Source organism: Schistocerca serialis, chromosome 4 (genome assembly GCF_023864345.2).
Source record: "Schistocerca serialis cubense isolate TAMUIC-IGC-003099 chromosome 4, iqSchSeri2.2, whole genome shotgun sequence".
Classification (NCBI taxonomy): Eukaryota; Metazoa; Arthropoda; class Insecta; order Orthoptera; family Acrididae; genus Schistocerca; species Schistocerca serialis.
This window is the reverse complement of record NC_064641.1, coordinates 223,136,022-223,150,137: the sequence shown is the minus strand read 5'-3', so window position 1 is coordinate 223,150,137 and position 14,116 is coordinate 223,136,022. Positions and strand designations below refer to the sequence as shown.

The following is a 14,116-nucleotide window of genomic DNA, read 5'->3' as shown; positions in this document are numbered from 1 at the left end:
GCGTGGGCAGGGATTACGTTGAGCACTCGATCGCCGTGAAATTGTATGGGTGAACCTGCAAGCCTTAAATGTTGTCAGGTGTCGTGGGACCTCATGTGCTGTTGTTGCGAGGTGGTGTGGACTCAGACTTCGTATTGATGGACGAGAATTGTCGACCTCATAGAGCACGGGCGGTTGATGTTTTCTTGGAAACGGCAGATACTACATGCATGGCATGCTCGTTCTCCAGATTTGAATCCCATAGGGCATAGAGCATGTCTGGGATGCACTAGTTAGATAGGCTGCATCACGTCGGCATCCACCAACCACTTTCCAAGACGTGTGAGCAGCTCTGCGGGAAGAATGGGCGTTATTGCCTCAACTTGAGACAGATGACCTCACTCACAGCATATGACGTCGTTTTCAGGCCTGTATTGCTGCCAGAGGTGGTCGCACACCATGCTGAGCGCATTAACCAGTTACCGGAACGTGCGTGCGAATCCGTAAAGTTGGAAAAAAAAACAAAGAACAGTTTTGTCTACCGTTATGCTTTTTGCAGTTGTTTACGTTCTGTGTTCTGTACATTGCTTCTACTTTACTATCATCTGATTACACTGTTTTGTGGCAAAATAAAAGCAGCCTTGCAAAACCCTCGTCTGTTGCTTTAATTTTGGATAGCGGTGTATTTGCGTGCAAAAATTGTGATGTTAACAGATCCGAATCTATACGTTTCATGTTTAAATGTTCTGATTTAAGAAAAAAAATCAACTGAAGATGCCTTTAGCACAAAATACGAAACTCGCCTGGAAAGTAAATATTGAACTGTAGCAAGAAACAGGCGTTAAGATTTACAAAACTAATGTATGAATTAACAAGCTCATCAAATAACTCTGACATAATGGACTGCCAGTTGTCTGAACTAGTGAGAGTGGCTGGAGGAATTTGACAGGGTTATGTAGCGAGTCGAGAAGCTTACCACCTGAACACACGGGCTGCCTTCAAAGTCGTGTCACTGTTGCGACCTTCAAGCCGAAGACTGGTTTGAAGCAGGTCCCCACAGTCGGCACTGTGCAAAACCTGTTCATCTAAGCATAATTAGAGCAACCTACATCTGTTAGAACCTGTTTACTGTATGCAAAACTTGGTCTTCCACTGTATATCGCCGGCCGGGGTGGCCGAGCGGTTCTAGGCGCTACAGTCTGGAACCGCGCGACCGCTACGGCCCACAGGTTGGGAGACCTAGGTCTTCCACGGAAACGACAGGCGGGGTGTGTCCCTCCACCACTGGTGAAGGAGGGCTGAAATCCAAACTAACAGTTGCCTTCGTCTTGTATGAATACGCAATACCATACAAATTCTGTGTTAAGTAAAACAGACGTCAGTATATTGTAATTAATTTGATATGATTTAATCGGCATTTGATTAAATCGACTGTTGAACTACTGGGCCAATTAGGCCGTGAGCTAATCAGTCGGCTTTTAATTTGAAGACCAAGCTGACTCTGTAATTAAAAATATTAACTGAACTTTATTCGAGCACTTTACGTTTGTCAGAGGGTTGGACTAGCTGCTATCATGCTTCCTCAACCTTTGTGGCTAGGTAATGCAATATATCAGTTCTACACGGAGAACTTCGTGACAGCGGACGCTGGGGTGGATCGAAGTCTACGTTCTACATCATCCCAAAGGTGTTCCATTGCGTTCACGTCGGGACTTTAGGCTGGCCAATCCATTTCAGGAGTGCTATTGTCTACAAATTGCTGCGTCACAGATAAAGCCTTATGACAGGGTACACTCTCATGCTGATACAATCAGTCTTCAACCCCGAACTGCTGTTCTACTGTACACAGTGCTGTAACGTGTGTTCATATCCTCCAACATTAGCACTTTTTTAAGCGTCAAAAGAAGAGCACACCTTAACCACGAAACACATCCTGCCGGCCGTAGTGGCCGAGCGGTTCTAGGCGCTACAGTCTGGAAACGCGCGACCGCTACGGTCGCAAGTTCGAATCCTGCCTCGGGCATGGATGTGTGTGATGTCCTTAGGTTAGTTAGGTTTAAGTAGTTCTAAGTTCTAGGGGACTGATGACCTCAGAAGTTAAGTCCCATAGTGCTCAGATCCATTTGAACCAAAAACATCCCAGTGCTGTAACAGCTCTCCTCTGTACTTCGCTGTTGGCTCTGCACCTTACGCCAGGGAACGTTCTCCAGACATTCGGACTGCGACAGGGTACAGCACGATTCATAACTCAAAATCAGTCGGCTTCAGTCATCCAGTGCCCAGTGGCGCCGTTCTTTCAGCACCACCTCAAGCGTCGTCCAGCATTCACTGCTGAAATGTGTGAATTTGTGGGTCTGCTCGGCCATTTAATCCATTCTTCTCAACTCCCAAAGTGCAGCCATTGCGGTGAGTGGCTTGCTGGTAGCACTGTGGATCGCTGCAGACTTCATGCTATATTTTTTTTCAACCACTTTCAGCAATGCCCATCGGTCCCTATCCTTTGGTACATGAGAACTGCCTCTCGTCCGTTTAGCTGTGTTCAACCTTCGCGTTTCCATTCCACAGTCACATCTCCAACTGTCGACTAGGGCAGTTTTACATGGGTTGAATGTCCGTGGTGGGATCTGTTACTCAAGTGACGTACAGTCACTACTCCACATTCGGTGCCACTGAGGTCTCCTCTCCGATTCATTCTGCTGTTACTGCTTCCCTACTCACAGAATACTCCCCGCCTCCTTTTCAAATATTGGTTGTAAAATACTGGCGAGTCTTCCTCTCATTGTATTCAATCTTCGTTTCCGCATTACCTCAGGGCCACTTGAGCTTGTTTCCTAGTTGATGCCTCATAGATCATTTGAACGATTCTTTATTCCCGGTGCGGAAGGAATCAGTTTACAGTAAGTGTACGCACAATTTGTGTAAAACGTAAACTCTTTAAGCCCAGTTGTAGCGAATTTTTTTTTCTGGAAAAATTCGAGGAGCAGGCACTGAAACCTGCAAATAAAAAAACTTGAATATTTGGTTCCGCTAAGTAGAGGATACGTTTGTTTTGTGGAGGCGTCGTAGAGAGGAACTAGGTCGTTCTGACAACCATCTCAATGGGATTAATCCGAAGATTCAGTTCACCGTGGAAGAGGTGGCAGGTGGCAGGTGGAAGGCTAAATTTTCTTGATGTGGTATTTTTCAAGGAAGCTAGTAGCTTAGGCCACACAGTTCGCCGAAAACACACGCACACACCGGCATTCGAACCACCACCCACAACGAAAGCGAGGCATCACAAAAAAGTTGACGGATAGAGCAAGGAACATCTGCGAACCAGAGCAGCTTGATGAGGAATTAAAATATCTCACCAGTGCATTGCTCCGCTTAGGTAAAAAGAGCGTCAAGACAATCTCGCAGAAGTCATAGCGTTGCACAAGCGCCTGCGAAATAGGAAGTTTTCCTGGCTGTAGTTAAGGACGTTACTGACAGCATAGAAAAAAATCTTGGAAAAATGTAACATTCCGGTCATTACAAACGCACCTAGAAGATACAGGATCACGTAAAACTGGCAAAGGGTACTCGCAGACCGCTGGAAAAAGCAGATATTTATTAGATTCCGTGTACTTGTGGGAAGGTGTACGTGAGCACAAAAACTGTCAAAAGACGGCTAGATCACAAGAGCAACTGTAAAAGGAGAGAGAGTATGTATGGGAGAAAACGACCGGCTAAAAGCGATACCGGAATTTTAGTTCTAAATAACAGCTATTTTACGGTTTTTGTTTGGTCCCGATTAATAAGTTTTATTTTTTACCGATAAAAACAAAAAATCTAAATATCAATTAGCCGTAGCAACAGTGGTAATATTTTTCCTTTTTAAATAAACCTTTCTTAAAGAAGAAGTCATTTTTGTACATAAAATTTGCGTTCTTTTAAAATATTGTGTTATTACAGAAAATGAAAAAAGTGGTCAGTGCTCTTTAAATAGCAGTGCCGACAGAAGCGAGCGACAAACACACGGCATAGCAACTGGTACGGCACTGCTGAGACAATATGTCCCTGCTGCCGTGTGTCGTGGCTTAAGGCACGCGTGCACGTGCAGTGTGCAAGCCTCGCCTCCCCCCCCCCCCCCCCCCCCCCCCCCACCTGCTTGATGTGGTAGTTTCTCGCTGTCGTCGTGGGACATATATTGTACTGCAGAATGGCACAAACCCTAGTCAACCGCGTTTTTTAAAAATAGGAACCCTCATTTTTTATTACATATTCGTGTAGTACGTGAAGAAATAGTAATGTTTTAATTGGACCACTTTTTCACTTTGTGATAGATGGCGCTGTAATAGTCACAAACGTATAAGTACGTGGTATCACGTAACATTCCGCCAGTGCGGACGGTATTTGCTTCGTGATACATTACCCGTGTTAAAATTGACCGTTTACCAATTGCGGAAAAGGTCGATATCGTGTTGGTGCATGGCTCTTGTGATCAAAATGCCCAACAAGCGTGTGCTATGTATGCTGCTCTGTATCCTGGAGGACATCATCCAAGTGTCCGGACCGTTCGCCGGATAGTTACGTTATTTAAGGAAACAGGAAGTGTTCAGCCACATGTGAAACGTCAACCACGACCTGCAACAATTGATGATGCTCAAGTAGGTGTTTTAGCTGCTGTCGCGGATAATCCGCACATCAGTAGCAGACAAATTGCGCGAGAATCGGGAATCTCAAAAACGTCGGTGTTAAGAATGCTACATCAACATCGATTGCACGCGTACGATATTTCTATGCAGCAGGAATTGCATGGCGACGACTTTGAATGTCTTGTACAGTGCTGCCACTTGGCACAAGAGAAATTACGGGACGATGACAGATTTTTTGCAAGCGTTCTATTTAGCGACGAAGCGTCATTCACCAACAGCGGTAACGTAAACCGGCATAATATGCACTATTGGGCAACGGAAAATCTACGATGGCTGCGACAAGTGGAACATCAGCGACCTTGGCGAGTTCATGTATGGTGCGGCGTTATGGGAGGAAGGATATTTGCCCCCATTTTATCGATGGCAATCTAAATGGTGCAGTGTATGCTGATTTCCTACGTAATGTTTCACCGATGTTACTACAAGATGTTTCACTGCATGACAGAATGGTGATGTACTTCCAACATGATGTATGTCCGGCACATAGCTAGCGTGCGGTTGAAGCGGTATTGAATAGCATATTTCATGACAGGTGGATTGGTCGTCGAAGCACCATACCACGGCCCGCACGTTCACCGTATCTGACGTCCGCGGATTTCTTTGTGTGGGAAAAGTTGGAGGATATTTGCTATCGTCATCCACCGACAACGCCTGACAACATGCGTCAGCGCATTGTCAATGCATGTGCGAACATTACAGAAAGCGAACTACTCGCTATTGAGAGGAATGTCGTTACACGTATTGCCAAATGCATTGAGGTTGACGGACATCATTTTGAGCATTTATTGCATTAATGTGGTATTTGCAGGTAATCGCGCTTAATAGCATGCGTTCTCAGAAATAAGTTCACAAAGGTACATGTATCACATTGAAACAACCGAAATAAAATGTTCAAGCTTACCAAAGTTCTGATTTTAATTTAAAAAACCTACCTGTTACCAACTGTTCGTCTAAAATTGTGAGCCATATGTTTGTGACTATTACAGCGCCATCTATCACAAAGCGAAAAATGTGGTCCGACTAAAACATTCATAGTTCTATACGTTGTTGTTGTCTTCAGTCCTGAGACTGGTTTCATGCAGCTCTCCATGCTAGTCTATCCTGTGCAAGCTTCTTCATCTCTCAGTACCTACTGCAGCCTACATCCTTCTGAATCTGCTTAGTGTATTCATCTCTTGGTCTCCCTCTACCATTTTTACCCTCCAATTTGACCTCCTGTACCAAATTGGTGATCCCTTGATGCCTCAGAACGTGTCCTATCAACCGATCCCTTCTTCGAGTCAAGTTGTGCCACAGACTCCTCTTCTCCCCAATTCTATTCAATACCTCCTCATTAATTATGTGATCTACCCATCTAATCTTCAGCATTCTTCTGTAGCACCACATTTCGAAAGCTTCTATTCTCTTCTTGTCTAAACTATTTATCGTCCATGTTTCACTTCCATACATGACTGCACTCCATAGAAATACTTTCAGAAACGACTTCCTGACACTTAAATCTGTACTCGATGTTAACAAATTTCTCTTCTTCAGCAACGCTTTCCTTGCCATTGCCAGTCTACATTTTATATCCTCTCTACTTCGACCATCATCAGTTATTTTGCTCCCCAAATATCAAAACTCCTTTACTACTTTAAGTGTCTCATTTCCAAATCTAATTCCCTCAGCATCACCCGACTTAATTCGACTACATTCCATTATCCTCGTTTTGCTTTTGTTGATGTTCATCTTATACCCTCCCTTCAAGACACTGTCCATTCCGTTCAACTGCTCTTCCAAGTCCTTTGCTGTCTCTGACAGAATTACGATGTCATCGGCGAACCACAAAGTTTTTATTTCCTCTCCATGGATTTTAATGCCTACTCCGAACTTTTCTTTTGTTTCCTTTACTGCTTGCTCAATATACAGATTGAATAGCATCGGGGAGAGGCTACAATCCTGCCTCCCTCCCTTCCCAATCACTGCTTCTCTTTCATGCCCCTCGACTCTTATAGCTGCCATCTGGTTTCTGTACAAATTGTAAATAGCCTTTCGCTCTCTGTATTTTTCCCTTGCCACCTTCAGAATTTGAAAGAGAGTATTCCAGTCAACATTGTCAAAAGCTTTCTCTAAGTCTACAAATGCTAGAAACGTAGGTTTGCCCTTCCTTAATCTACCTTCTAAGATAAGTCGTAGGGTCAGTATTCCCTCACGTGTTGCAATATTTCTACGGAATCCAAACTGATCTTCCCCAAGGTCGACTTCTACTAGTTTTTCCATTCGCGTTAGTATTTTGCAGCCGTGACTTATTAAACTGAGAGTTCGGTAATTTTCATCTGTCAACACCTGCTTTCTTTGGGATTGAGATTATTATATTCTTCTTGAAGTCTGATGGAATTTCGCCTGTCTCATACATCTTGCCCACCAGATGGTAGAGTTTAGTCAGGACTGGCTCTCCTAAGGCTGTCAGTCGTTCTAATGGAATGTTGTCTACTCCCGGCGCCTTGTTTCGACTCAGGTCTTTTCAATGCTCTGTCAAACTCTTCACGCAGTATCATATCTCCCTTTTCATCTTCATCTACATCCTCTTCCATTTCCATAATATTGTCCTCAAGAACATCGCCCCTGTATAGACCCTCTATATACTCCTTCCACCTATCTGCTTTCCCTTCTTTGCTTGCTACACTAATATGTAATAAAAAATGGGGGTTCCTATTTTAAAAAACGCAGCTTATATCCTTTTGACCTATCGCAGCGCCATCTAGCAGGCCAACCATAGCACCCTCTGGTTTCCCCCTTCAAGCTAGACAAGTTTCGTTCTTTATAGTTTTCTCGTTTGAAGCTTATTTCGTGAGATATTTGGCCCGGTCACGATCAATGGACCACCCTATATGAGTCTTGTAGCCATACTCGTCCATCTGCCCTTCAAAGCGAGGCGTGCCTCGACGCTGACGTGTCTTTTACCGGTGTCGCAGGGAGACGGGCGGTACGCGGCCATCGAGGTGACGGCGGAGTCTGCCCCGGCGCCGCCTCCGTCGCTGCAGGTGCGCCGCGGCAGCGAGCCGGCGCTCAACCAGCTGGTAGCGTCGGCGGCGCCGGTAGGGGGCGCGGGGGCGGTGCAGGGCGACCCGCTGGGGGGCGGCGGGGGCGGCGGCGTGGGCGTGCTGCTGCTCGCGCCCGACGGCGGCTCCAAGCGCTGGTCGGCCACGCCCGCCGTCCCGACGGAGCCCGACGGCGAGGCCCGCGGCGACGCCGGCGAGAAGGACGCCGCCTGCCGCGTGCCGGCCAACGGCAGGCTGCGCGCGCCGCCCGCCAGGAAGGTGAGCCAGCGCTCAAATGACGGCGTCGATGTCATACCGTCGTACAGTGCACAGCGCCAGATTTTCACCTGGTGGTCACAGCTGGATCTAATTTGTTTTCGAGTGTAAATCGGTTAAGCATTAACACATTAGCGTGTCTACCAAGTTTCGCTGCCATACGATAATTACAGCTCACACTGGACCTCCCTGAGTAACTGCACTTCAATTACAACCACCCGCTACTAGCTGATATGTCGCACAGCTCAGCTTGTGTATGTATCGCATTTATGAATTCCGTATTCCTGTCGTTTGACTTCATCTCCATTCCTGTAGACAAGAAAGAAATGGGGTGCCTTTTCGTACTGAAGCGATGTCATATGGTTTCACCACTTACTTTACGTGGAGACACCGAAGTTTTTAGGGCTTACACTGGACAGGAAACTTTGTTGGTCTCAGCATGTCTCTTATTTGGCTGCCCGTAGTACACGTTCCCTTAATGTCCTCCGTGTTCTTAGTGGTTCATCTTGGGAAGCGGATCGCACTGTCCTGCTTCGCTTATATCGGTTCACAGTCCGATCAAAGCTGGATTATGGGAGCCTCGTCTGCTCGGCCATCCCTCTTACGCCGTCTCAACTCCATCCATCATCGGGGGTTACGTCTTGCGACCGGAGCCTTCTATACTAGTCCCGTCGAGAGTCTTTATGCTGAAGCTGCCGAATTACCATTGACCTACTGGCGCGACGTACTGCTTTGTCGGTATGCCTGCCGGCTGTTGTCAGTGCCCGCCCACCCCTCTTATCAGTCCTCCTTCGACGATTCTCTCGACCGTCAGTATGGGTTGTATGTGTCTGCCCTGCTGCCCCCTGAAGTCCGCTTTCGTCGCCTGCTTCGACAATTGAATTTTGCCCTCCCTACCACCTTCAGAGAGGGTGAGAGCCCGACACCACGTTGGCTCCAGGCTCCGGGTCACATTCATCTTGACTTCAGCTCGCTCCCGAAGAAGGGTACTCCGGATGCAGTGTATTGCTCACTGTTTGTCGAACTTCGTGCGCGACTCGCCAGTAACACCTTTATTTACATTGATGGCTCCAAAACTGACGATGGTGTCGGCTGTACCTTTGTCGTCGGGGACGTCACCTTTAAATACCGGCTCCTCGACCAGTGCTCCAGCTTTACGGCCGAGCTTTTTGCTCTCTATCAGGCCGTTCAGTATGACCGCCGCCACCGCCATTCTCCGTATGTACTCTGCTCTGATTCACTCAGTGCTCTTCAGAGCCTTGGAGCTCCATATCCGGTCGATCCCTTGGTGCAACGTATCCAGCAATCCCTCCATTCTTTTGCTGATGATGGCTCTCCTGTTAGCTTTATGTGGGTTCCAGGCCATGTAGGAGTGCCTGGGAATGAGGCTGCTGATGCTGCGGCCAAGGCTGCAGTCCTTCTGCCTCGGCCAGCCTCCCTTTGTGTCCCATCGTCTGACATTAGTAGGGTTGTTTGTAAGATGTTTGTGTCATTATGGTGGGATACTTGGTCGTCACTTCAAGAAAATAAGCTCCGGGCCATAAAACCGTTCCCAACAGCTTGGACAACCTCCTCCCAACCATCTCGGCGAGAGGTGGTCATTTTCGCCAGGTTGCGGATTGGGCATTGCCGGTTTAGCCACCGCTACTTGCTATCCGGTGACCCCGCCCCGCAGTGCCCTTGTGGTCACGCATTAACAGTGCGCCATGTTTTATTGTCGTGTCCCCGTTTTAATCAATCTCTTCTTGTACTGTCTCTGCCATCTACCTTACGGGAAACTTTAGCTGATGACGCTCTAGCAGCTGCTCGTGTTCTTCGTTTTATTACTTTGACTGACTTGTCCAAAGACATCTAACTCTTTCAATTAGTTTATCTGCGTCTTTGTAAGGACTTTCTGGTGTCCCCCCCCCCCCCCCCCTTGAGTTTTACCAGATTATATGTGCATTTACATTCGTGACTGGGCGCTAATGACCTTAGTAGTTGAGCGCCCTAAAACCCCACAAAAAAACCTCTTACTTTACACGACTCAGCAGCGCAGAGCTGTAACGCTACAAAGAGGAAGCTAGGGTGATCATGGGAAATAAGCATTTACAGAGACGGATGTGTCCTGGCCGTACGATACTCACTCTGTCCTATGCGCACACCATCGGTAGCACCCCGGCCCCACCTTGGCAACTACCTGCGACAGCTTGCTCCATCACTGTTAACCGGCCGTATGGAAATACGAATATTTCGACATTGGTACAATGTTTACGGCAACACTGTTGTGGGGAGACGTTGGTGTAAGATATGGCCCGTATAAATGCATTTGGACTAAATACGAATGGATTGGACAAAAATATGGAAACACCGCGAGAAATTCATGCTCGAACATAAATGCAGATACTAGCCAAGCGCTGGCTGGGGTGCCCGAGCGGTTCTTGGCGCTACAGTCTGGTACCGCGCGACCGCTACGGTCGCAGGTTCGAATCCTGCCTCGGGCATGGATGTGTGTGATGTCCTTAGGTTGATTAGTTTTAAGGAAGATCCGGGGGACTGACGACCTCAGATGTAAAGTTCCGTAGTGCTCAGAGCCATTTGAGTCATTCCCTTCTTTTTTTTGTCGAAAATGGTATTTAACAAAAAATATTATTAAGTTATTATTATTAAGTTATTAAGAAATGTCTGTGAAAAATCTTCCTTATGTGTGAAGAGAGCGGCAACCCTACGTGGGTGTTACAGGAGTCCGTGTCAGCTCGGCGCGCGCTGCAGCTGCCGGGCGACTGGCGGGACGCGGACGCGTCGGCGTCGGCGTCGGCGAATCGGTTCGCGCGCGACGGCGGCTCGCGGCTGTCGATGCAGTTCGGCAGCGACGCGCGGTGGGCGGACGCCGCGGACCGCGTGGCGTCGCGGTCGCTGCCTCGGGACGCGCGCTGCCGGCGCGAGCCTCTGGGGCAGGCCACCGCCACCCCCGCCTCCGCCTCACCGCCCCCGCCGGCCCCCTTCCTGCAGCGGCCGCGAAGGCCGCAGCGCCGCGGCTCCACCTCCGACGAGGACGACGATCTCGCACCCGAACAGTGAGTTCACACCATTCTGGTCACCTCTCGTCATTTCGCATGTCTACACAGGTTTCCTGCTACGTCTTTTTAGGATTCCGTACCTCAGTCGGTAAAAACGGAACCCTGGGGTCGTTTCATACTCGTCCGGTACGGCAAGAAAGGAAGACTGAACTGATTGTTGGTGTTAGCCGGTAGTATACTATCAAATTTCTTTGTCAAAGATTTGATCAAAGATGTGATCAAATATTCCGTCAAATACAGGGTGTTACAAAAAGGTACGCACAAACTTTCAGGAAACATTCCTCAAACACAAATAAAGAAAAGATGTTATGTGGACATGTGTCCGGAAACCATTAATTTCCATGTTAGAGCTCATTTTAGTTTCGTCAGTATGTACTGTACTTCCTCGATTCACCGCCATTTGGCCCAATTGAAGGAAGGTAATGTTGACTTCGGTGCTTGTGTTGACATGCGACTCATTGCTCTACAGTACTAGCATCAAGCACATCAGTACGTAGCATCAACAGGTTAGTGTTCATCACGAACGTGGTTGTGCAGTCAGTGCAATGTTTACAAATGCGGAGTTGGCAGATGCCCATTTGATGTATGGGTTAGCACGGGGCAATAGCCGTGGCGCGGTACGTTTGTATCGAGACAGATTTCCAGAACGAAGGTGTCCCGACAAGAAGACGTTGGAAGCAATTGATTGGCGTCTTAGGGAGCACGGAACAGTCCAACCTATGACTCGCGACTGGGGAAGACCTAGAACGACGAGGACACCTGCAATGGACGAGGCAATTCTTCGTGCAGTTGACGATAACCCTAATGTCAGCGTCAGAGAAGTTGCTGCTGTACAAGGTAACGTTGAGTGCTACGGGAGAACCAGTTGTTTTCGTGGCACGTACAGCGTGTGCAGGCACTATCAGCAGCTGACTGGCCTCCACATACCTGGGTGAAGCCGTGGGTTTTACGACGACACGATAAAAGCATTCAATAAAACTTGTTACGTACATCAATTACTTACGAATGGATGATGGATGAGCATAAATTTCTGTATGTGCTCAGTGAAGTGTATCCTCATATCACAAAGCACAATATTCACTTAAGAACTGCTACATCTGCAGAAGACAGGCTCACTGTAACACTCCGATTCCTTGCTACAGGAGAGGGTTGGGTTAGGTCAGCTCAGGTCTCCAATCTTCTTAATCTATTTTTGTATTCAGCGTGCCTCACGTTGTAAAGCGCCTCATCAGCTTCATACATCTCTATTAATTTTGTAGTTGTCGGCACACACCAATTGTATTTACCGGCAATGTTTATAAAAACACTACAGACGACAGAATGCTGCAGCGATGCTAGCGCTCCATGTGGTAACATGTCACATTGCAGAGAACAGAAGACAAGCGACTTCTTTGATCAAATCTACAGCGCGGCCCTAGATTTGATTAAATATTTGATAGTGTAATACCGGCCTTAATAACGATCATCCTCCTTTACCACCTCTGCATTACTGCAGATGACGTGTCACTGAGCGCATTTGTTCTGTGCATGCAGTACACGTGAGGCGCCTAGTTGTTTACACTGTACTGTGTGGAATACGAAGGTTCTGCTATAGTTCACTAATCTGCCGTCTTCACGTTGATGTCCCCAGCGCAGAAAACAGCACGCAGGACGTATGTTCTGTATCTTGAGGCTGAAACTGACTTTTAGCGAGGTTCTGTTCTGAAATAATGTATCACTTCTTTGGGATGCCACTCGCGTATTTTAATATAGCCACACGAGAAGACTACATGATCTTAATACAGCTCCTTCACGTACAGCAAAGTAAATGATTAAGCACAATGTTTACTAAAATGTATCTTCACACTGTTTGTGGCACGTGTCTGTGCCTCATGACTACCGGAGTGAATCTTTTAACACTGAATACTGGCAAACACATCCTGCCACGGACAACATGACTGTACTTCTCGTCTAACTAATCCAGAGTGACGAACAGGAACTTAAATAAAAATTGGAAACACATCCTACGACAGACAAAACGTCTTTTCTTCTCGACTGCCTAATCCAGAGTGACGAACAGCCCGAAACACTTCGCGCGCCATACCAGAAAAGGCGTGACCCAAACGCTTCCGAAGTGCTTCGTCTGCAATTTCGTCAACTTTTGTTTTTGAATTAAATTGTTTTTAATAATTGTAAAATGACTCAGTTTTTACAGTTTCTAACTCTCAATTCAACAAGAACCGATATATTGATCAGACAGAATGGGCATATTTTAAGCGAGACGGAACAGTTAAAGTTCCTAGGCGTTCGGATAGATAGTAAGCTGTCGTGGAAAGCCCATGTTCAGGATCTTGTTCAGAAACTAAATGATGCTTTATTTACCATTAGAACAGTATCTGAAATAAGTGACAGTTCAACACGAAAAGTAGTCTACTTCGCATATTTTCATACGCTTATGTCGTATGGTATTATTCCTTGGGGTAATTCTTCTGATTCAAAAAGGGTATTTTTGGCTCAAAAACGGGCTGTTCGAGCTATATGTGGTGTAAAATCGAGAACCTCTTGTCGACCCCTATTCAATAGTCTGGGAATTCTGACATTGCCCTCACAGTATATATTTTCTTTAATGTCGTTTGTTGTTAGCAATATTAGCTTATTCCCAAGAGTTAGCAGTTTTCACTCGGTTAATACTAGGCAGAAATCAAATCTGCATGTGGAATGCACTTCCTTGACTCTTGTGCAGAAAGGAGTGCAGTATTCTGCTGCATCCGTTTTCAATAAGCTACCACAAGAACTCAAAAATCTTAGCAGTAGCCCAAATTCTTTTAAGTCTAAACTGAAGAGTTTCCTCATGGCTCACTATTTCTATTCTGTCGAGGAGCTCCTGAAAGAGCTAAAAAATTAAGCAAATTCCAGTGTTACATTGTTGATTTTCTTTATTTAAACTTACGACTTGTCGCCTGAATATGTTTCTTATATTTCATTTTATCTGTTTCTACTATCGTGTTATAATTTCATGTATTGTCTCGTTCCATGACCATGGAGACTTCTCCTTAATTTGGTCCCACGGAACAATAAATAAATAAAAATATGTAAAAATAAACTGATTGATAGTCAGCTGTTGAGA

At 46.5% G+C, this 14,116-nt stretch overlaps 1 protein-coding gene across 1 annotated transcript in view; it reads left to right on the top strand.

Annotated features, from left to right (window-relative positions):
- The window catches only part of LOC126474358 (partitioning defective 3 homolog), a 222,176-nt gene that overhangs the window by 83,352 nt on the left and 124,708 nt on the right, over nucleotides 1-14,116 (top strand). Inside the window, exons 3-5 of the mRNA XM_050101825.1 lie at nucleotides 7,610-7,954; nucleotides 10,673-10,747; nucleotides 10,889-11,007. Of these exons, the coding sequence (XP_049957782.1) occupies nucleotides 7,610-7,954; nucleotides 10,673-10,747; nucleotides 10,889-11,007 (539 nt within the window). The remainder of the gene's footprint in view (nucleotides 1-7,609; nucleotides 7,955-10,672; nucleotides 10,748-10,888; nucleotides 11,008-14,116) is intronic.